Source organism: Thunnus albacares, chromosome 21, assembly GCF_914725855.1.
Source record: "Thunnus albacares chromosome 21, fThuAlb1.1, whole genome shotgun sequence".
Lineage (NCBI taxonomy): Eukaryota > Metazoa > Chordata > Actinopteri > Scombriformes > Scombridae > Thunnus > Thunnus albacares.
The window spans coordinates 18,792,406-18,814,780 of record NC_058126.1 but is presented as its reverse complement, the minus strand read 5'-3'; the positions used below and the strand labels follow the sequence as shown (position 1 = coordinate 18,814,780).

General features: G+C 40.5%; 1 protein-coding gene across 1 annotated transcript; it reads right to left on the bottom strand.

The window, feature by feature from the left end:
- Positions 1-2,515: 2,515 nt before the first annotated feature.
- On the bottom strand, positions 2,516-22,211 carry slc22a17 (solute carrier family 22 member 17). Its single transcript, XM_044340073.1, has 10 exons — positions 21,674-22,211; positions 18,946-19,493; positions 14,374-14,477; positions 12,474-12,628; positions 12,215-12,380; positions 9,997-10,121; positions 7,247-7,352; positions 6,763-6,986; positions 5,936-6,047; positions 2,516-4,861 (listed from the first exon to the last, which is right to left on the bottom strand). The coding sequence occupies exons 2-10, from the start codon at positions 19,417-19,419 to the stop codon at positions 4,585-4,587; spliced, it is 1,743 nt and encodes a 580-aa protein (XP_044196008.1). The 5' UTR covers positions 19,420-19,493; positions 21,674-22,211; the 3' UTR covers positions 2,516-4,584.
- Between the last annotated feature and the right edge of the window lie 164 nt (positions 22,212-22,375).

The following is a 22,375-nucleotide window of genomic DNA, read 5'->3' as shown; positions in this document are numbered from 1 at the left end:
TGTCTAATCACTGCTCTGCATTTTATTCTATCTAATACAGGTTTATACATGTTTATGCATACTGTATGTAGTTCATGTGACTTATGTGGGTTTGGTTGTGGGTTTTGCACAAATAAACTTTGGGATTAGTAATTACAACAAGCAGGGAATACAGCTGAGTGGTGACGCAAATCAACTCTGATATGTGAGCAGAGGGACATGAGAGGTCATGTCAGTCAGCGGTCGGAAAAAGTTTTCTTTAGACTTTCACTCAGACTTTACTGGTCTGATCTTTGTATTTTAGTTGCTCAAAAAGGATAAATGTAACTCAACAGGAGGAAGACATGAAGTACTGGACTGTGCTGCTTTAGCTCTAATCAGTGAGCATTCTGTATTTAATGTAACATGACTGTTTGTTTTTTCTTCTAAGTATTTGTATTTATTTCTCATGAGCCATGTCATCTTTCATCTTTATTTTAATGGAGGAATGCTCGTCTTGCGTCTTGATATCTCATTCATTCTCATCATCAATCTCAGCTGCTCAGTCATCTTCACCTACTCAATCTTGTCAGGACATTTTGTTCTCTCTCTCTCTCTCTTGACCTTTCTCTACTTGTCATTATGCAAATCATCTTGATGAAGGTCTTGTGCCAAAACAGGATGATGAAATAAATATTCTTCTAGTTAGTCAGCTGAGTGACGCTGAGTTGTTGTTTTTTTCTCATTTGTTCCTTTGTTACTTGAGCACGTTGTTTGCTGGCGCTGGGGTTAAAAGTACAATATGTTCTTATGAGTTACCTTTCACATGGTGCGTCATTTGCCTTCTGTTCCACAGCTACACTCTCTATATTTAATTTGCATTTAAGTTTCTCGGCTAGTAACCTAACCTTTTATTTTATCTCAGTATAACTATATGTACATGTTAAGTTGTGGTACACATGCTCAGTACTAGAAGTGTTGAATGTCTCAGTCATGTGGATGTTTCTTCTGTCTTTTATTTTTTAATTCTTGTTTCATCATAGATATCTCTTGGAGAGCTTCACTTCCAGACCAGCTGGTGGATCAGATTCACAGGGAGCGAGAGGGATTTCCAAAACAGATTAGAGAGACTAAACAGCAGTTCACACTTCAGTGTTAGTCCATCCTCACATTCAAAATATCTACTATAAAAACACAGAGGAAATGTTTGTATGTATTTGGAAAAACAATGTTCTGTATAGTGTTTACTTGTGAAATTAGTAATTCTTTTAGGAATATATGGCTATAGGTAAGTAGCTATTTTTGGTCAGTGAAAAATATTTTTTATTGATTTCAATGCAATGTGTGCTGTGATACTACTACTATACATACAGTAAAATAATATATAATATACTATACATATTACTCATATATATGCAATATATTCTTCTTATTGACATAAGCAATAAGTGTGTATTTACCATTGTACACACATACTTCATGTTGCACGTTGACCCTGGAACAGCTTCCTGCAAAGTCTCGCAGAAGCAAAGCATCTTACAAGCTTGTTATTTTGCTTTTTTGTGGTTTGTACTCTTGTTACATCTTGTCTTCTATCTGTTTTATCTCCCCAGCTGTGGCTCAGGAGGTAGAACAGGTCGTGCACTAATTCGATCCCCGGCTCCTCCAGTCTGCATGTCGAAGTGTCCTTGGGCAAGATACTGAACCCCGAATCGCTCCCAAAGGCTTTGCCATCGGCATGTGAGTGTGTGTGTGTGTGTGTGTGTGTGTGTGTGTGTGTGTGTGTGTGTGTAAATGAGAATTAGAAACTCCTGATGAGCAGGTTGGCATCTCGCATGGCAGCCTCTGCCATCAGTGCATGAATGTGTGTGTGAATGGGTGAATGTTGGCATGTAAGTGTGAAGCACTTTGAGTGGTCAGAAGACTAGAAAGGCACTACATAAATGCAGCCCATTTATCATTACTCTTTCTTCTTTCTCCCTCCTGTAAAGTACTTTTCTTCTAAACTGAGCTGGTTTGGTTGAAGCATACATGCAGATTTCTTTCTCACTTTAACTCTTAAACACTGTTCAGATCAAATTTAACCCATCTTTACATTTGAGAGCGGTAAAAATTACACTCTTTTACCTTTTAGCTTTTAGCACAGTCATTATTTTCATTAAGTGACCCAGAATATACAAAAATGGAAATATTTCAGCTTTTAAAAAATAAAAAAAAAAGTGCACCTGAATCACCATTCAAAAATGTTCTTCACATTCAATAACATTCATTGAAATCATTTCAGCCATTATTTTCTCCTTTTTTATGTAACATTTTTTTAAATGTAACAAATGTAAAACCTAAAGAATACACTCTCTCTGTTCTCTGAAAGCTTCATTAAGAATTAATCACCCATTCATAAATGACTAATGAGGTATTTAGGAATGAAAATTAATTTGTGGTTCAGAAGTTTGGTATAGAGACTAATTATGAGAGGATGATGTGACGGCTATGTAAGGGTTAATTTTCATGCTCCATCTCACATGATTCACACTGAAAGAACTGCAAAATGCGGACATATTATTTAACCAGTTTTATTTTACATGAAATCAGGCTATAGAGTTAACTGCATCACACTCATCATTGAACAGATCATCAGTGTTGTCAGACATAATATTACTCGAGCCAAGTTAATCATAGTGATAATAATCATCAGTGTATAAGTGTTAGGACTTGTCGAGTGCAACATACAGAGAAGAAAAAAAAAAAAAACTACCAAAAGCTGACAGAGGAAGGAGCGATCAGTAGAGGTGAGTGTTCTTCATAATTACTTTTATAATTATCCTCAATGTCAGAGTCCAAATTAAAGAACCCCCGCTTCCTCACGCACACACGAAAACTTGAGGAAAAGAATTACCCGGGCATACTAGCATACACTCAGATTTTTTTGATCATTTTTTGACAATTCTCTATCATGATTTAACTTGTGTCATATGTAAAATGGCAAATAAATAAGCTACTGTATGACGAAAACAATTATCCTTGTAGTCTGCTTGAGGAGGAGTCGGGGGTTAATTTGGAGCTCCGGGGCCCTCTTTAGCTGCCGTTAAATCCTCACGGAGCTTAATCATGGGGCCCTTTCTCCAGCATCAATAAACATTCAGCCAAAATAACACAAGATAACCTCCACATATCAAGCCCTGACAAAAATATATGTGCCTGGTTATACAAGTCACCATTTAAACTTACTACTGTAGTTTGTTCGTACCCGTCTATTCTCTTACAGCAGAGACTGGTCATCTAGAGAGGTATTGAGTAACTATAAGCTTCTGAGGAAATACAGAAAAAACAAGCCCTTCAGTGTGTCCAAACATGCAGATAGGAATGTTGTGACATTTAACAGCTACACTGTTCTTCGATCATCAGAAAATGGAAAGTTTATTCCATGCCACGTCATCTCAACCCAATTTATCAATAGTTAGCTTAATGCTGAAAAATCAGAGGCCTCTGGATAACTTATTGAATTTTGCCCGTTCAGGCTATTATGCGTAATAACAACATAAATAAGATATAAATATCTCTGGCTCCAGGCCAGGTTTAACAACTGGAATAACACTTTTTTTTGTTGCGTTTTTGCCTCTGATCCCAATACTGAGTGAACAGATGGTGCCGTCATAGTGTTTAGATGATTTACGTTCAGAAAAGTGTCCCTTCCCTTAAATTTGAAGGCTTTGGTCAAATTCACCACCATCATCTTTCAAAAGAATAATTCAAAGTGCTCTGTGCCACACTTTTCCACTGCATAGCATACTGTACTGCACAGTTTCCAGCCACAGGGTCTGCTTTAACAAAACTCAGATGCCCCAAAAAGTTAAAGAAACTAAGTCTAGAGTATTTACAAGGCATATAACTCCCACAACACCCTTGAGTGTTACAAGTGCGAGAACTGCAGTCCATCTCTGTTTGGATTTACCACAAGTGTCAGTTAAGTTGTACATCACAGAAAAGTATGCAAACTTTCACACACTTTGCTTCGATTTCGTACATTTCTGAGCACTTATTGTGTTGTCGTACACAGCGAACACGACGAAAAAAAACATCCTACGCGGGTTAAGACAAATGCTAGGATTAAGCTGCGACTACTCTCCGAGCCAGAGAGTAGAGTTGAGATCGCAGTAAGCGGCTAACATCTCTACGACAGACACACTGGGTTTGGAGGACGGCGTGCAGCAGTGTATGCTGGTGTGGGGGGGGGGGGGGAGCACCCGCCATCCGGTCAGGAAGAGATGAAAGGAAAGATGAGGACTTCCCTAGATGTGAACGTTGTGTATGTTCAGAAACACGTTTACATCTGAATGGCAGGAAATGGAGAAAGATGGAATGAAATGGCAGCTCAAACCAGCCGCCTGCGTTTGGAATGACTAGAGGATGATATGTAAGGAAGCTTGTAGTGTCAGGTTCATCACCGTCCTTCATGGTCTGTCCACACTGATAAATGCAGCCATTTTTCTCTTTCTGCTTCTTCTTCCACTCTCTGTATTGCTCTGCATGAACATGAATAGATGTAAATGTTCTGGCTGCATGACAGGCTGGCAGGTAAAGTGAGTTGACTTGAGAACAGTCCATCCGCGCTGTTTCTATTTCTTTTTAAGTCTCTGGGTTGGGCGTGGCCAGCAGTGGCACGTTGTCCCTCCTCCTCCTGCCCAGCGGGGGGCGTCTGTACTGCTCCCCGTCGGCCAGCGTCTGGGGCAGCGGCTTCCTCTTGCTCTCGGGCAGCAGCAGGATGGAGAGCACGGCCAGCAGGGCCAGAGAGGAGTAGACAACGTGGTGCAGGAAGTAGCCATAGTGGTTCCTCAGGTCCATGAGCGGGGAGCTGAGGCGGCCCACGCAGCCCAGAGCGAGCACGGCGCCCACGCCAGTGCCCCTGCAGACACACACAAACTTAGTTTTCAGTTGACATGTACAACAAAGATAATGAGCTTCTACTTTCAGACTCAGTTTTAACATCCATTCATTTCTGTATGGATGCTTTTCAGTGTTTTATTAATTAAAAGTAAAATAGCCTCCACAGAGTTGATCTTATTTTAATGATTTAATAAAATGTGTATAAAAAGTGCAAAAATGTTAAAGCTGCTATTTTTGCCTATTTTTGCCCTGTTGTTCATATACCAAAGTCTGTATTTCTTTAAAGGAATAATTCAACATTTTGAAGGCTGGATGAGAAGATTGATACCACTCTCATGTCAGTCTCTTAAATATAAAGCTACAGCCAGGAGGCAGTTAGCTTAGCTTAGCATAAAGACTGGAAACAGATAACAAAGATAATAAGATCCACTTACCAGCACCTCAAAGCTGACTAATCGACATGTTTGTTTAATCTGTACAAAAACCAATTTGTAAAAACAACATAACAATATATAACATGTTCATTAATGAGCTTTAGAGGTGCTAGGCTCTTTTTTTTACCTTTGGACAGAGCTAACTATCTCCCCTGTTTCCAGTCTTTATGCTAAGCTAAACTAATCACTTCCTGGCTGCAGCTTTTAATTTACTCAACAGACATGAAGGTAATGTCAATCTTTTCATCTAACTCTCATGTGGAACTATAACAAGTATGAATTAACATTTATTTGGGAATTTTCAGGTCACGCACAGTACTGTAAATGACCTGTAATTTGCTAAACTTGAGACATTTCATCCCTTCATTTTCAAAAGAACAAAAGTCCAGCTGTTATATAATTTAAAGAGTGATACTAGTTCATCAGGATTTTTTTAGATGTCAGAAAACTTCTCTTCATTACTAATAGATATCAGTGGAAATTTCCTCTCTACTCCCTCACGATTTACTGCATTTTTTATGTTCTGATTCATTCCTGCAGCATTTCAGTGTTGAGCACGCTCTCTCTGACAGAAGAAATATTCAGTATTAACATCTTCTACATCTTAATACAGCTTTCAAAAAACGTGTCGACTGCACAGTGTGTCTGTGTTATCCTACCTGATGATGGTGGGCATGATCTCTGCTGTGAAGAGGATGCAGAGGGAGGCGGTGGCCTGGGAGGAGAAGAGACCCAGCACTGAGAAGACAGTGATGGCCGTCTCACTGAGATCTAGAGAGATGAAAGAGGGAGGGAGACGCTCTAGTGAAGATTTGGCTCAGAATTTTTATCATTCATTTTCAGATGATAAATCATCTGTTGATTTGTAGATACAAATATCAGCCTACCTACTCTTTTCCCTAAAACTTTCCCACACTTCTTTCACTAACAGTAGACACAAAGAACAAGTGGAGGTCACCGCCAGTGCTACTGCCCCCTCAGCCTTTGATGCATGATTAAAGCACAGCGCCAGACACAGCGTTGACTTTGCTGCCACTGCAGTGTCCTACATAAACTGAGAAGTCGTACTACTTTTCAGCCACAAGGGGGAGACTGAGACTCAGGCAATGATGGATGTGTGTTTCTACACTACACTGTAGAAAAAACAAAAGGCGCCTAGAACGTTATTTTTTCATGAAGAACTGGCCGGTTTGCTTTTAATCTACTTCATTATGTATGAAGCCAAGTAAGTGGTGACTGGACCATCTAGTATGACCCAAGATTTGAGGTCAGCCTCATATTAACTAACTTGTACCTTCATTCCAGTTAAGATTTAAAAAACTAAGGCCTTTAATCCTTATACAAGCCTCACATAATGCATGGTTAACCACAGGGGGGTGATTTCCTGGGAGATGTGTCCACCTTGCTGGCAAAAACTATTAATAGATTTCCTCACTTATTGGAGAAGTTGGAGAAAACAATATCCTGTGAACTAAAGCCCACTTACACTCCATGAGTCCCAGGAGGATTAAAGAGGCCAGGCCCGTCATCGTCATGGAGAGGAGCAGAATGCCACGGCGGCCGCACCTGTCTACGGTCGCCCAGAGCAACAGCCAGGCGCCGCCCCCTGCACAAACAGACAGCAGGTAGGTCCAATAGAAGCTGGGGGCAGTGCCTCTGACGTCACCTCGGAAAGAGCTATAACAGTGACTAATGCCGTGAGAGATGAATCTGAGGAAATAAGGACACAAATACAGACACACACAGTCAGCATTCATGTATTTCCACACAGGTTTTAAATAGAAAAGTGTCTCAGAGTGGAAGAAAACATAAGAATCAGTGAGCAAAGGTGAATGTCAAAACACTTTCCGAATGAAATATGAGACTGCAGCAGCTGCCACAGCCTGTAACTAAAGCACTACATAAATGGAAAGGACTGGCTCCAAACTGCAGCGTTGCTAAATGAATGTCAGGAGTATAGGATGACTTACGAGGTGAAGCCGAGCACACACATGTTCTTCCAGATGTTCCTGCTGTGGAAGAGCTCGGGGAAGGACAAGTGGGGGCGAGAGGAGGGGGCCGGTTCTGAGTCCAGCTCTGCAGACACCGGACAGGACAAACAGGGTTTCTCTTTAAATCGATAGTTCAGCAAGACAGAGAATGATGATCTGACCTGGTTTCTCATTTGATCAATAGCTCACTGTCATTTTATTTTCTAATATGAAAAGAGCCTTGTACAAGAGCACACAAGTTCAATTAATGTTGTTACATTTCCTGCTGCTCATATAAGGGTCAAAAGTTATTTAATAGTCCACCAAGAATACTGTAGCTATACCAGGCTTATTAGCAATATTATTTATAAATGATTTAGCATTTATAAGCAGTATATAAACAATCAATAAATGATTTATAACACGTGATAACATACTACAATGTAGCTTTAAACAGGTATGAAGACATTTTTATAACAAATTAATCCACTGATATTGAGGTAAAAGTTAAAAGCTCTGTGGGAAATCTAGTAAGTGAACCTTGAGTTTTTTTGTCAAACTACTGTTTCCAAGTTCAACAATGAACCTTCGAGCTACACGTCTTCATGAGTTTTGAGCACATTTCTGAACAGTTTTAAACCCCCTGTTAATGTTTCGTATATGTGAGTGATAGTTAATAAAAGCGTCATAACAGTGTTAAGTTTTGTTTGTGTGTAATCATGTCATTACATGTGATTACAGCTATCTGTGGTGTCCTTTATGTTCAGATCTGAATTTTATACCTTAATTTTAACATTTGATTTTGATCAGGCATATTTGAGCAACCAGAGTTTTTGACTTGACTTGAATTAATCTGAATTGAGCTTATTGAAATAAAGCAACTTGAACAGAACTTTTGAATATTAGGCACGTAAATTTTCTATTTGAATGTAAAAACCCTAAATTAAATATATATTGGAAATAAAGTTTTTGAAATAGCACACCCTGAAAGTGACTATTGACAATATCACAAAGTGAAATTCAGACCACATAAATTCAGAAAGATGTTTTTCAAAGTCAAATATTTCAGTGCAATAAATTCTGCAGTATTTAAATTTAAATAATAAGTATTCAGTAGTCATCAAATTTCAACATTAAGGTGCAATATGTAAGAACTGTTGAATTCATATTTCACACTCCAAACCAACTGGGGGCAGCATATCACCAGAAAGTTGAGGTGTCCGCCAAATCAATAGTGCATTATCAGTGCTCTGCTCTTAGCTAGCAAACTAGGTAACTAGGACTTTGACTAAGTATGATAGCAATATCAATTCAGTGCTAACGTTGAGCTAACATTTGCTTGAATAAATATAACCCATGGATGTATAAAGAGAACTGGATACAGCGTCTGAGGCGGGGCCCCGTTCATTCCTATGAAAGTTGCTCAGTGGCGTATGAAGCCAGACAAATTCCACTTCCTGGTATAAAATTGCCCAGATCTTCCGCATAGCTTCCACATCTGAGCGGCCCATAGAGCAAGCACACTAGCATTTCATTTAAGCCCGCCTCCCAACCACATAAGCACCAGAGATTTCCGCCAGCCGAGCCAGCTAACTTCCAGTTTAGCTCTCTGCTATCCTGAATGGGGATACAATAATTCAATGGTGTGGCTTTTCTAGACTTTCCAAATGTTATCGGACTGAATGAATCAAATTCTGATGGGGTTGTGATGCTTAAAAAAATGTTTCCACTGTTTTACAGCCACTCCTTTTCCCATGATTGTGCACCGGAAAAATACTCTCTGGGCCAGTGTGGATCACGAGTCGGACCTGGAAGCTGTAATTGCACGGTTTGGCTACTATGTCAAATTGGCTTCAAAGCCCAGCGCTGTTTCTGGGGGCTTGAACTAATCTAAAAGAGGAAGTGCTACTTCTTCTTCCTCTCATGTTGGACTGAGGGCAAACTGGATGCTACATTGACTCACTATTGCCCCTTGAGGTACAAAGTGGTATTACAAGACAGTACGGACCAGGGCTAGCTGGTTAGCATGCTAAATTCAATAGATATCTCTGCAACACAATACATAGACATACTTGATCACCAAAACTGTTAGTTCTTCACATTCTGTTGATAATTTTAGTTCATTTTTGAGTGTTTTAAACTGAAATTCATACATAATTCTTACACATTGCACCTTTGAGTATTCAGTAGTCATTAAATTTAAAAATTTGGTTGCTGATATAATTCATATTATTATGGCAATGATTTGCTTCCATAGAAATACTGATAAATAATAGAGGCAAGGATATAAAACCAGAGGTTTCTACAACATCGACATTTGTAAGGGTTGCTTTAAATTTTCATGTTCAGTGGAGAGAATTAAAATGAATCTAAACTCAGTTTTACTAAATATGCACCAGGAGTTTAACTTGTCTTCACAGAAGGTGCACAATCAATATAGTGAGGTTTGTTTGATTTCCAAAGATGCTGCACATTTTGTAGCAGCAGGTCATTAAGCTCCATTATAATTTAATTGATGGAGTCCCTATGTGCCTTTAATAAATCATTAATTATAACTGAGTGTTATTATCTGCTCTTGGTGGTGATGCATGATAGTAACTCATGTTTTCAAATGCACTGTAATAAGTAACACATAAATAATGCAGCCTTCATAAACTGAATGTCCATTCAGTGATGCAAAAAAACGTGAGCTGCTCTCATTTTGAGGGAGGGAATGAGAATCTGATCTGTTACTGTGAAGCTACACACACCTGTGAAGCTCTCATCATCCCTCACATCTCTGTTGGAGTTTCTTCTCTCTGTGAAGGAGTTCATGTCCCCAGATCGCTCTGACAGAAGGAGCCAGCGTGGAGACTCTGGAAATACCCCAGGAATGCTGCAGGAGAGCAAAGACACAACATAAGTCCAGCTCACTCTTTGATCTTTGCTGACCTTTACCCGGCACCAGAACTATTTAGAAGTATTATATTTTTTGCCTGTGACCCAGATTTGCTCCTTTTGCTTGGAAAATAACCAACGTGGGCCACAAAGTATCAGAACTCTTTATTTCTTAATCCATCTTTTCTTTGAATCTTATTAAAACCTGCAATTCATTGCCAGTAATCTTACTTTAATCTCTGTTAATTTGGTTTTGAAACTTTAATGAAGGCTTATCTTGTAATAAAGGTCTTAGAGGGTCTGAGGACCCTAAACAAAGTACAGTTGTATGCAAAGTTTGGGTACGCTTTGACAAATAACATATTTCGGTGACTTTTTAATTGAAAATATTTAAACACAGTCTTTCTTGGACATGGAACATAAAACATAATAGTTTCAGCAAACATTAATACATAGTTAGTTTTTACGTCATAAATTAATCAAAATTTAAAAAATAAAATAAAATAAAAACATCATTGTGGCATGTGCAAACATTTGGTCATCTGAAGTCTCAGATTCTTTTTACAAGATCTCAGACTTTAATCAGCTCGTTAGGCCTGAGACATGTCAACAGCTGTCATTAGGAAATGTCAGCTGATGCCAATTTCAAAGCTTTACAAATACTCTGACTCTTCAAACCTTGTACAAAAACACTCAGGAACCATGGGTTCTTCTAGGCAGCTGTGTAAAACTCTGACAATGAAAGTTATTGATGCCCGCAACGCAGCCTGCAATTTCCACAGTAAGAAATGCAATTACAAGATGGCAGTTACGGAAACTGTGGAGGTCAAGATGAGATCTGACTGGCAGACCAAGAACACTCTTGGAAAGAACTGCTTGTATGCTGGTCAGAAAGGCAAATCAAAATCCCTATTTGACTGCAAAAAACCTGCAGGAAGATTTAGTAGACGCAGGAGTGGTGGTGCACTGTTCCACTGTGGAACGATGCTTGCACAAACAAGACCTTCATGGAAGAGTCAGTAGAAGAAGACCTTACCTGTGTCCTCATCATAAAATCCAACGTCAGAAGTATGCAAGGGAACATCTACAGAAGCCTGATGCGTTTTGGACACAAGTGCTGTGGACTGATGAAGTTAAAATAGAATCTTTGGCCACAATCAGCAATGGTATTTTTGGAGAAAACAAGGAGCAGCATTTCATGGAAAGAACACCTTGCCAACTGTTAAGCATGGAGATGGATCCATCATGCTTCGGGGTCGTGTTGCAGTCAGTGGCGCAGCAAACATCACACGGGTGGAGGGAAGAATGGATTTTACAAACATCACACTGTGTGTAAAAAAGCTGAAGCTGAAAAGAGGAAGGCTTCTACAACAGGATAATGATCCTAAACATACCTCGAAATCCACCACGGACTACCTCAAGAGACACAAGCTGAAGGTTTTGGAAGGACCCTCACTGTCCCCTGACTTAAACATAACTGAAAATCTGTGAATCTAGATTTTAAAAAGCTGTGCATGTAAGACAGCCCAAGAATATTGCAGAACTGGAAGCCTTTTGTAAGGTTTGCAAAGTATTGACTATGTAGGGTTCCCACACTTTTGCACATACCACAATGTTTTTATTTATTTATTTGTTCAATTTATGACATAAAAAGTATCTATGCATTAATGTTTTCTGAAAATACTGTGTTTTATGTTCCATATTTTAGAGTGTTTACACCTTTTCAATTAAAAAATCACCAATATGTTATTTGTCAAGTGGTGCCCAAACTTTTGCATACAACTGTAGCTCTAATGCATTCTGACATGAGCTAAAAGGCTCAGTGTGACGAGGGGAATGGAATCAATACAATCCAGCAAAGCTTTCAGCATGTCAGTTGGCATCAAGACACTTTATCAAATGACGATCAGGTTCTATCACCTCTCGTCTTTACTCTGCAGTTTCTCAGAAAATAACAAACAAATGTGCTCGACAACAAATATCTAAATGTAAAAAGAAAATTCTAATTATTTAATGATGATAGCTTAGAATCCAGAAACACTAAAACATCACACAGAATGCGCATGGAAGCAAATACACACAGACTCGTACCCGTAGCTGAGGAAGAGGGTTAGCGGTGCGGAGCCGGCTCCCAGCAGGCCCCTCCAGGACTGGCAGCCGAGAGCCACGGCCAGCAGCAGCAGTTCCCCGGCTACAGTCATCAGTCCGGCCAGCATGGTGACCACCAGCCTCAGAGACGGCTCACACAGCTCCAGGCCTGACAAGATAAACACAACATCCAACCTATCAACATACAACTTTTCCCTCTGTCAGGTCACACGGTGCATATTTTAAATGTTCAAATACTCACGGGTGATGTACAGAGTGAGGTAGACTCCCGCACTGGCAGCCGCCAGACAGAAACGCATGACAATGAAGATGGAGGGGTACGGAGAGACACACACCAGCACCCCAAACACCACTGACAGGGTCAGAGAGGTCAGCAGAGTCTTGGACCGACCCAGCCTGCAGGGAAACAGAGATGTATACTGAAAACAGGACCTGGCCAACAACTCACTGAACCTTTACTATAAATATGACAAAAGAAGAAAAGTGCACTGAATCATGTATGCTTTCTAGTAGATACAAGTTTTTAAAACAACTACTGTGATTTACTGACAGATATGATTTGGATGTTGTTGATCTTTCACCCGATTTATTATCAAAACCAAAAAATATTTAGATTTGATTCATTTTTATCATAAAAAACAACACGATGTACATCAGCATGAAATGTAATGAAAGTGCTGATAGAACAAAAGCAAAGACACTACTTCACATGTTTGAATATTAACAGGAAGAGGATGAGAGCACAAAATAGGATCTACTGATTAGAGCCACAATGTGAATTCTACACTGTTACAACATAATTTCATGAAGTTTTAGTGTTGCCACCACATTCACAGTCTCATATTATTAATTAAACGTCTTGTTCTGCTGCTGAAAAGCTAATTCTGACCAAATCAGAAATAAAATCAAATAAAAACTTTACTCAAAACAAAATTAAGATAATTTACGGCCTGATTTCATTTCCATATCAAGATTAACCTGCAGATGCCCCGTTCAACAGAACTAACATCATCTGAATGTATCGAAACTTTGAAAAAGAAATGTTTCAGTCTTAATTCCACAAAGACAGAAACATAAAATTTATCTTCAAAGCCGCTCTGAAGCGTAACTGATCTAAATATGATGATTAGCTAATTCTCAGCTGCTTTCATCCGTTTTGCCTCCAACCTGCAGATTAGCGCTCTTCCCTTTTTTTCTTTGCATGTTCCCAGGAGGCGGCATTAATTCACTCGTCTTAACAAACAGATGCTATGCTCAATTGGTCAGCAAATTAATGAAGGCTGTTAGCTGATTAAGTTGGCATCATCTCCCTCACAATTCCCCCCAAAAACTACCGCTTCCCCTGTGCGATTTTCAATCTGACAACACGGCAGACACAGGCGGGATCCATTATGTCAATTATCTGTGGTGCTCGGGGTGTGCCTGATGCAGACTGTGCAGAGCTTGAGGCCCTGCGCTCCAAGATCCTGTGTAATAAAGCTTGCAAATGTAGAAAGATTTACATTAACTATCCCTCGCTGGTTGTGTGTGGAGGAGACTTGAGGTTTTGTGATATATTCTTATGTTTGTCTGTTGCAAACAGCAGTATTTCTCACACAAAATGATTTCTTACTGTGATAGAGAGCCTTCCGACACTTGATACTAAATCTCTCTTCCTTTCAGCATGTGGCCATATGCTGTTTACTGATAGAGGAACCACTGGCAGGCACAGTAAATCTATGGCTAATTTCATTTGAACATTAACAGCTAGGATACTTTTTGTACTTTGTGTGTGTGTGTGTGTGTGTGTGTGTGTACATGTGAGGTAATGAAACTGCAAAGTCAGAACAACAGACTGAAAAATGAGGAACAACGTTATTTTATGTGAAACACAGTTATGTTCAGACAGACGGACTTTTACCAAAACATGCTTACAAATCTCTGTGTGTGTGTGTGTGTGTGTGTGTGTGTGCGTGTGTGTGTGTGTGTGTGTGTGTGTGTGTGTGTGTGTGTGCGTGTGCGCCCTGCGTAACAAACAGAAAGACCACATACAAATTTTCCACATTGACACAGTAACCTATTAACAGAACCTCTTCTTCTCCTTCTGTAGGTTTAGTGTGTGTGTGTGTATGTGTGTGTGTGTGAATACGAGTGAATATTACCTGTCAGCGGTGTAGCCCAGGCCAAGACAACCGGTCAGAACGCCCAGGATGAAACACACCTCCTCCACTGGGACCAGCCAGTACTGACCACACACCAGATCCCACTGGACAGCACAGACACAAGATGGAGAGAGAGGAGGAGAGTTACTGTCTGTTTAATACATGTTAAACAACAGACAGGATGGGTGAAGGGAGGGAGAGGTTGAAACAAAGCAGAGACCTAACTGACAAAATCCAGATGTGCACCTGCTGGCTTAATATTTTAATACCACTTAAACCAACCCAAACTTTTACAATCATTTCTGACCCCAGAGCTGAAAATGACATGACAGTAGTTTGGATAAAAAGGGCTCAACACACTGCAGTTCATATCTGACTTATTTAACTAACATGCAACTAAAGTTCTGCTTTTATGTGATTTTATTTAGTTTTTATTCCCCAATGTATTCTTCCTACTTTTTGTTTTACGTGTTTTAAGTTATTATATCATTTATAACACTTTGTAGACTCTGTTTACCCTAAAATGATGACTGAATTATAGTCTATATGGTAAACTGGTTAATTGTCAGAGAACCCATTAATGAAACTGGCCTACAGAGAGAACAGTAGAGAACTCCACAACTAATTTACACCTGGATGTGAAGGCCTATTTCTGTGTCAGACAAGAGGAAACTCTTTGCTCTTTTACTTTAGGTGCAGAGCTGCGACAAAGTATCAATTCATCTGTTAATCTATTATTTCCTCAGTTGATTGATCGGTCTATAAAATGTCAGGAAATGGTGAAAAACGTTGATCACTGTTTTCCAAAACCCAAGATGCAACCTAAAGTGTCCCAACAAATAGTCCACAACCCGAAGATACCCGATTTACTATCATAGAGGACTAAAGATACCAATATTCACATTTAAGAAGCTGGAATAAGAGAATTTGGGCCTTTTATCTTATGATAGTCGCTGATCATCTCAGATTTATGGTCAGCGCAGAGAAATTTTCCTTCAGCAGATCAATGTGAAAACAGCTTGAGTGTCAAACTCTGCACATGCATCATTCTTCACAGTGAAACTCAAACATCCAAGTGAAGTCATAATAAGCAAAACACATTTTTGAGTAGAGGACGACTTAAACTATTTCATAAGTCCTGTTTCGACCAAATACTAATGTTTGCAACCTCAAAATGCAGACAGAAGTCATGCAGGTCCAGTAGAAAAGGGTTCATGATGCTGAAATGTGATAAAAGTGAGCATGGATCCCACCTGCAGTGCAAATATAATATAACCTAAATAATATAATATAGTATAAATACAATATATACAAGTTTACACATGAGGTATTAAAATGTTATTCCAGCAAATTCCTCCTTTTCTCAAAAGTATCTCAATAAAATCTGTTTATGGTTCTTCCTGGGTTTAACTGGCTCTCCATGTGGATCATTTCTGTTTGATCAATAATTATGAGTGTAGTCTCAGGTGTAAACATAGCTGGATCATAGGCTGAGAGACTGATGCAGTCTAAATCCTTCAGGACCCATTAAACAGGAAGCTGTAACCACATAATATCACTGTATGTGTGGTCGTGGCAGTCAGAGGACAGTTGGTGCATTACAGTGAGTATTAGTAGTACACAGCAGTATCAGTATTAGTAGTGAACAGTAGTAACGGTAGTATTATACAAAAAGGACAATCTGGTCACATGCATTTACTTTGTGCAAAAACAGTACAGCCACATGGAAAGTCAGCACTTCTGTTGATAAAAACAGATATCTGCTCTCAGATCTGAATTTTAATCACATTAAGCCGACCCACTGATTTGCATTAACAGCTGAGCTCTGCTAACGTCGCTGTCGGCTCACCACTGAAAGTGGAATGATTTTAATGATCTAGAGAGGGAGAGGGAGAGCAGAGGGCCGCTGATAAAAAAAAAGGCCTCGCATAATTGCAGCTCGTGCGCAGAAACATAAAAGCTTGTCACATAATATCAGTCATCCTGTTGCTGAGACACAGAGCCACAACCCTGCGCACTCGCCGGGTAAAGGGCAGCATAGCAGCTAGTAGCGCTCATACGGGTGGAATGCTTTGGACAACAGGAGGGAGGAAAATGCACACAAACGAGTTTGTAAACTCCCCAGACTGGTTTTGTGAATGAGGATAAGGCACCAGCAGATTTGAGCTTTCTGGAGGGAATGAAACCTGCATCCATTTGCTACATTTCTGGCTCCATTTGAATAGAAAGGGGCGTCTTGCTGCCACTGTGTGATGAACTCAACTTCACTAATTCATAGCAGACACTCAGACGAGATGAGCTTCAGATGAAAGCTGTGTTGAAGATGTTTTATGATGACGATGTTTCTGCTGGTGAAAAGCAGAAGCGTGACCCTCAGATGGACACGCTAGTTATTGATCAGCAGCAGAGGCGGAGCTGACCAGAGTCCTCCCTGCTTCCTGCTCACCAGACTGCCAGCTCAGCAAAGCAGCACTGGAGGAAGAGATCATCATGACAGCAAAAAAAAATACTGAGCTGAACCTGACTTAAGAGCCAAATTATGTCAATCTCTGTCTCCTTGTCACTCTCACTAGGTGAACTAAGGGACGAAGGAATCTGTACTTACTTACTGTACGTCTATACAAATGTATTTGGGAACAGGCTCCTGTTAAATGCTTCCCTTGGCAGTGTTTCTGTATCTTCAGCTCACTGCACTGGTGTGGGTGGATAACCAGTGAACTGTCCTAATGCCATGGACTGAAGGGCTGGGTGTGGCTCCCACATCACTAGGCACAGAAATGAAAACAGACACGCAGACCACAGAGAAACCAGCCAGAGTGGAAAGCTGTGTGCAGCTGGCAAGACTCTGTGAAAAGACATTTAGTCTTAACAAGAGCAAAGGTCTCACAGTGAAATCCAACTACTATGTTTTTTCCCACGATCTTCAGCTCTGACCGTGCTAATCCAAATGCACACGCACAGTTTTTCTATTCTGTACATAATCTGAGAACATATGAGAGTCAGAGGCAGCTTTTTCCTTCAGCTTGAAATCTGAGAATCGGATCTATATTTCTAATTTCCTCTCCACTGATAGATAATCTGGTATACTGGATTTAGGTGTCTAATTCTGAGTATAAGAGAAAAAAAAACGACTTACAATTGTAGATACAATTGTTGACTTTTCAAACCTGTCAATATCCCGGATGTTTCAGGTTTTCCAAGAGACACAATGCTATTTAAAGGAATGATACTATCATGTAACACTGAACGCATCACTGCTTGTATTCACAATATATATCTTCTGCTGCTTTTTTATCGAGTGATCAGAAGTCAGCTACAGTTAAAAGGTTAGAGATAAGGTCCTGGAGGTTTAAATCCTCACAACAGTTAGACAAATAACTGATGTTCCCTAAACCGCCTTTTGATTATTGTGTTGCCCTCAAGCAAGGCACTATACGTGTGTTTTTTTCATGTTTTATCTCACAGTTGTGTCGCTCTTTTAAGATTCATTCTGTACCCTGGTTTCTATTAAATTTGGTACATACTCTTTCTCTTATTAGTAATCTGGTTGTAATGAGGGACTGTTCCTCTGTAGTGACGTTTCTGACCTCTGACATTTCACACATGTCTCAAATATCTCTGAAATCTCTCAGTGACGCAGGTTAAATCTGCATTTCTGAGCAGGTCAACAATCCTCCTCCCAAACATGGTTGAACGCAGGTCTAACAGCGCAGGGCAAAGATGTATTTGTCTTAAGCTCAGGAATTTCATTTAACGACTCCCTGACAAGTGAAACAAACAGAGAAAAGTGAAGAGACACAAAATGAGTGGGTGAGCATGTGACACTAGACTAAACTAAAACATACATATATATATAATCTATTTTTTTGCAAATGAACGATGTGTAATTCTATGTAACTTTGTGGTTTAGAAGTCGTGCGTACGGATCCACAGCATCAGATTGTGGCAGCAGTCTCATAGGAATAACTCACATGTATGCAGGTGCCACACACATTCATGAACCCACATAAAGCAGGAGGTTTGAGTATGAAATGGTATCAGAGGCTCTGATGTTGGAGATTTCCTGAAAGACAACTTCACAAAAATGAAGTCAACTAAACGCTATGATTTAGGATTTATTACAAGTGCAAGTGGAATTTATTTGCATTGCAAAATGGATAAAAACCAGTGGCTACCTGGAAAGTTATCAGTTTTAATCTGTGTTTACTTTGGAAATGTATCAAAAGTCAACTAACATAAAAGCCTTTTAAAGTTAATGGGAATCAAAAATACTGTTTTGGTCCCTTAAGGCTCCAGTAGCCACCAGGGAAAAGACTTTTTGTCCAATGCATGGTTACAAATATGTGCAGCTGTATTAAAGTTTGGTGGGGCATTGCAAAAAGGGAGACTGCGTACTCAGCAAGAGCCTCATGTGGATAAATACCGGATAAAAAAAGAAACACCATTTCAGCATTAAAAGGCCCTAAATCCACACATAAACAACATCGGTAGCCTTCCCACAGAAAGCTAAAACAATGAACCGGGCGAGGATCATAATTAAAGAGCTCAAGAGGCTCCCAGGCTGGAATTTACCTCAGTAACAATGTTGTTCCTCAGCCCTTCTGTGACATTGTAGTCCCAGCCGGCCTCGCAGTCCACCACAGCCGACTGGCTGCCGTTGACGTACTGCTTACACTGGGACAGGCCCCCGCTGTCCCCGGGCCGCTCCCCCTTCTCCCAGGGCAGGGAGGCGTTCAGCACCTCGGGCGACGGCAAGGGCCCCGGCAGGTGGCAGTGGTGGGGCGAGGAGAGGGTGATGAGGGGGTCGGAAGAGAGCAGGAAGGCCAGGAAGAGGTTGGGCAGGATGGAGAGAGCAATCAGGACCCTTTGCTTCTTCCTGCCCAGAGCCAGCACCATCACCTCACCCGTGGGCGGCAGCGAGGGCGGGGCGGGGAGGGAGGAAGAGGACGGCGCCGGAGAGGAGGGCACGGGGGAGGAAGGGAGGGATGGAGGTGGGGCAGGGCACGGGGAAGGGGAGACCAGAGGGGGCGAGTCTGGTGATGTCATGATGGAAGGGGTTAAAGGGGGAGGTTGTGGTGATGGTTGATCCCCACGTAGAGGGGGAGAGATGTGGGAAATCTCTGTGGAAAAAAAAGAATTATACAGCATTTATTTTATAGTTCAAACACTCAATACAAGAATGATATATGGTGGCTATATAAAAAAACTGCTAAAATGATTCCTGCATCATCAAAATGTATTATTATAATAGTTATTATTAGTATAAGGAACGACAAGAGATGAGGTTTCAAAAGAAGTATTTACAGACTCTTAACAAGTTTATTTATAAGTTGTGATAGCATTACTTTCCCTATTTAAATGTACATGATATAGATTAAAACAAATGTTTGTGAATAGAGGAGCTCCGGTGATTCAGCATTGCACTTTCATAACATTGGGGAACTCAAAAGAGGCAGATTATAAAAAGAACAGTGAAAATTGAAGCAAAAGTGAAAAAGATATCCTGACTTTTAGTCCCTTTATGGGTCAGGTCCTACATTTCCCAGAATGCAACTCAATAGCATCTTTCATTAGACTCTGTCTGTCTCCTAAATGCCCACTTCTTTCCAACTCCACCCTTCCAGTTTATAACGCAGGCTTTCTGTTATAATTTCACATAGACTTAAACCAAATTAACCCCGATGACATCACTATGACATCATCATGGTTATTTTTTACAACGTTGGAAAGCTCCGTCCAGCGCGACAGAAGACAACTGAATCACAGGCAGAGTAGTGCTCCTCCTGACGAGTAAACTGACGTTCATGTGTGAAGTTGGTGGAGCGCCCCTTTAAAGTTTAAACGCTCATTAATAACATATTAACTGTCTTAAGCCAAATCTAATGAAACATCTGTGGCTCGTTAGAAATCATACATCCAGGGAGCTGATGTTGCATATTGTTGGCCAGATGACTCAGCCATGTGGTGCTGCTGGACCACAGTCTGTGCGTAATTTTCACAGTGACACTAACGTGAAAGTTCACAGTAGCACGTGTGCAACATAATTCCAGAGGAAGAAGGCACACATTAGGTCATCTGACAGTGAGGCTACACTACTTTAAATACTGAGCAAAAATGTGTCAAATCATACCTACTGAACAAAAGGCTACTGAACAGGTATCAAACAGAAGCACATCGTTTACATAATATCATTCTGTGCATCCATACCACAACTGAAACTGAAAACTTCTGTTAGAGGAGATGAACTCTGAAAGTAATAGACGCTCAAGTGCGGACATACTGGAGACATGTGTGTGATCAACATTAATAGATAAGCCAATCAACTCCAATGTGAAGATTTGCTGCTTTGCTTTATGTGAAAGTAAACTGAGTATCTTTGATTGAACAAAACAGGCTTTATGAAATTGTAATGAGCTTTTTTCACTATTTTCTGGTGTTTTATGGACAAAACAATTAATTGATCATGAAAATAATCATTAGTTGTAGCTCCAATTCATACCAATTGATTTTTTATATAGTTGGTATTTTAAAAATGCTAATTTTTGTTTATAGCCTAATAATGAGCTTTCTAGGCCTTATAATGATCCCCAAGACCCCCTATTTGTTACATATCAGGTCCTAAATTCACTACAAAAGAGACTCTAATTAAATGAAGATTTTTGTTGTTAGATATGACTCAACGTTTAACCATATTGTAGCCTTTAAAGGTGCATTGGGAGAAAGAAAAAAATCTTATAAAAGTACACAAATTAACTCAATAAACAACAGATGAGTGCATAAAAAGCTCAAATGAAAAAAGTGAAATGATTCTTCAGGGAAGAAGGGATGTTTGAGGAGCCCTGCACCTCTCTGTATTACAGGCTGCTCTGTGTGTATGTGTGTGTGTGTGTGTGTGTGTGTGTGTGTGCGTGTGTGCGTGTGTGTGTGTGTGTGTGTGTGTTCCCAGTTGAGAGCTGGAATGTGAACAGCCTGTGCTTTTTCCTCAGCAGCCTCCTCTGTCGGTGCACATGCTGCTGCTCCTCCAGCAGCCAGTGTTGCTGTGTTTTCCTTTGCACAGGGCCAGGAAGTCTCCCAAAAAAAGGAATCCCACAGGGTTACATAAGAGCTTTTTACACGATGGGGGGGAAAGGACGTGGAGGGAATGTAACACACAGCGGGCAGACTGGCCTCTGTGGAAGTCCTCACACATTAAAAATAGGAAGGCAGCAGTGTGAGCAGAATAAAATACAATGTAGGGGGTGAGGAGACAAAGCTGCTATTATAATGTCTGCCTGGCTTTGAAACCAGATGTGTTACTTACCCCTTTAAAACACTGTTATATGTGTGCTGAGACTACTGCCCGTTGTCTCCTCCAAACATCCAAAACATTGCGCGGTGAGAGCAGACAGTAAGAGAGTACTTTCACCGCATTCACCGTATCTGCTCTGCGCCTCGATGCCAGTCTGCTTTGTCTGTTAGTCCAACATGAAGAGACATTTCTGTCCCGGAGAAGTGCTGCGGTCTGTCATAAACACCCCCAGCTGCTGCCTTTGACACACGCAAGGACACCGGACTACAGCGAACCCCTCCGCCACTTTGAGACGCGATGATGCCGGCCGGGGCTACACTCCTCTTCTTACCGTCGCTCCTCTGTAACGTTATTGTTTAGTCCAAGTTTCTGCCTGCCGACATTACACAAAATAATTAAATAACACATAATAGTCTCCGACATCATCTTAAAGGGAAACGCGTCGTCAGTCAGCCGGGCGCGGACAAAGAGCGGGTGGAAAGCTGCATTGGGAGAAACCTGTTTAAAGGGGCGAGCAGCTCCGCCGGCGGCGCCACACTTCGGGAAGAATCGGCTACACTCGGCAAAGCGACGAGATGTCAAAGATCGTGTATAAAGAGCAGAGTAATCACTCAACAATAAATCCTTTCTTTCATACGTGTATTTATTGGCTAATTCCAATAGGCCTACATTGATTTTTTTGCATTATTTATTTATCTATTTAATATCTATAAT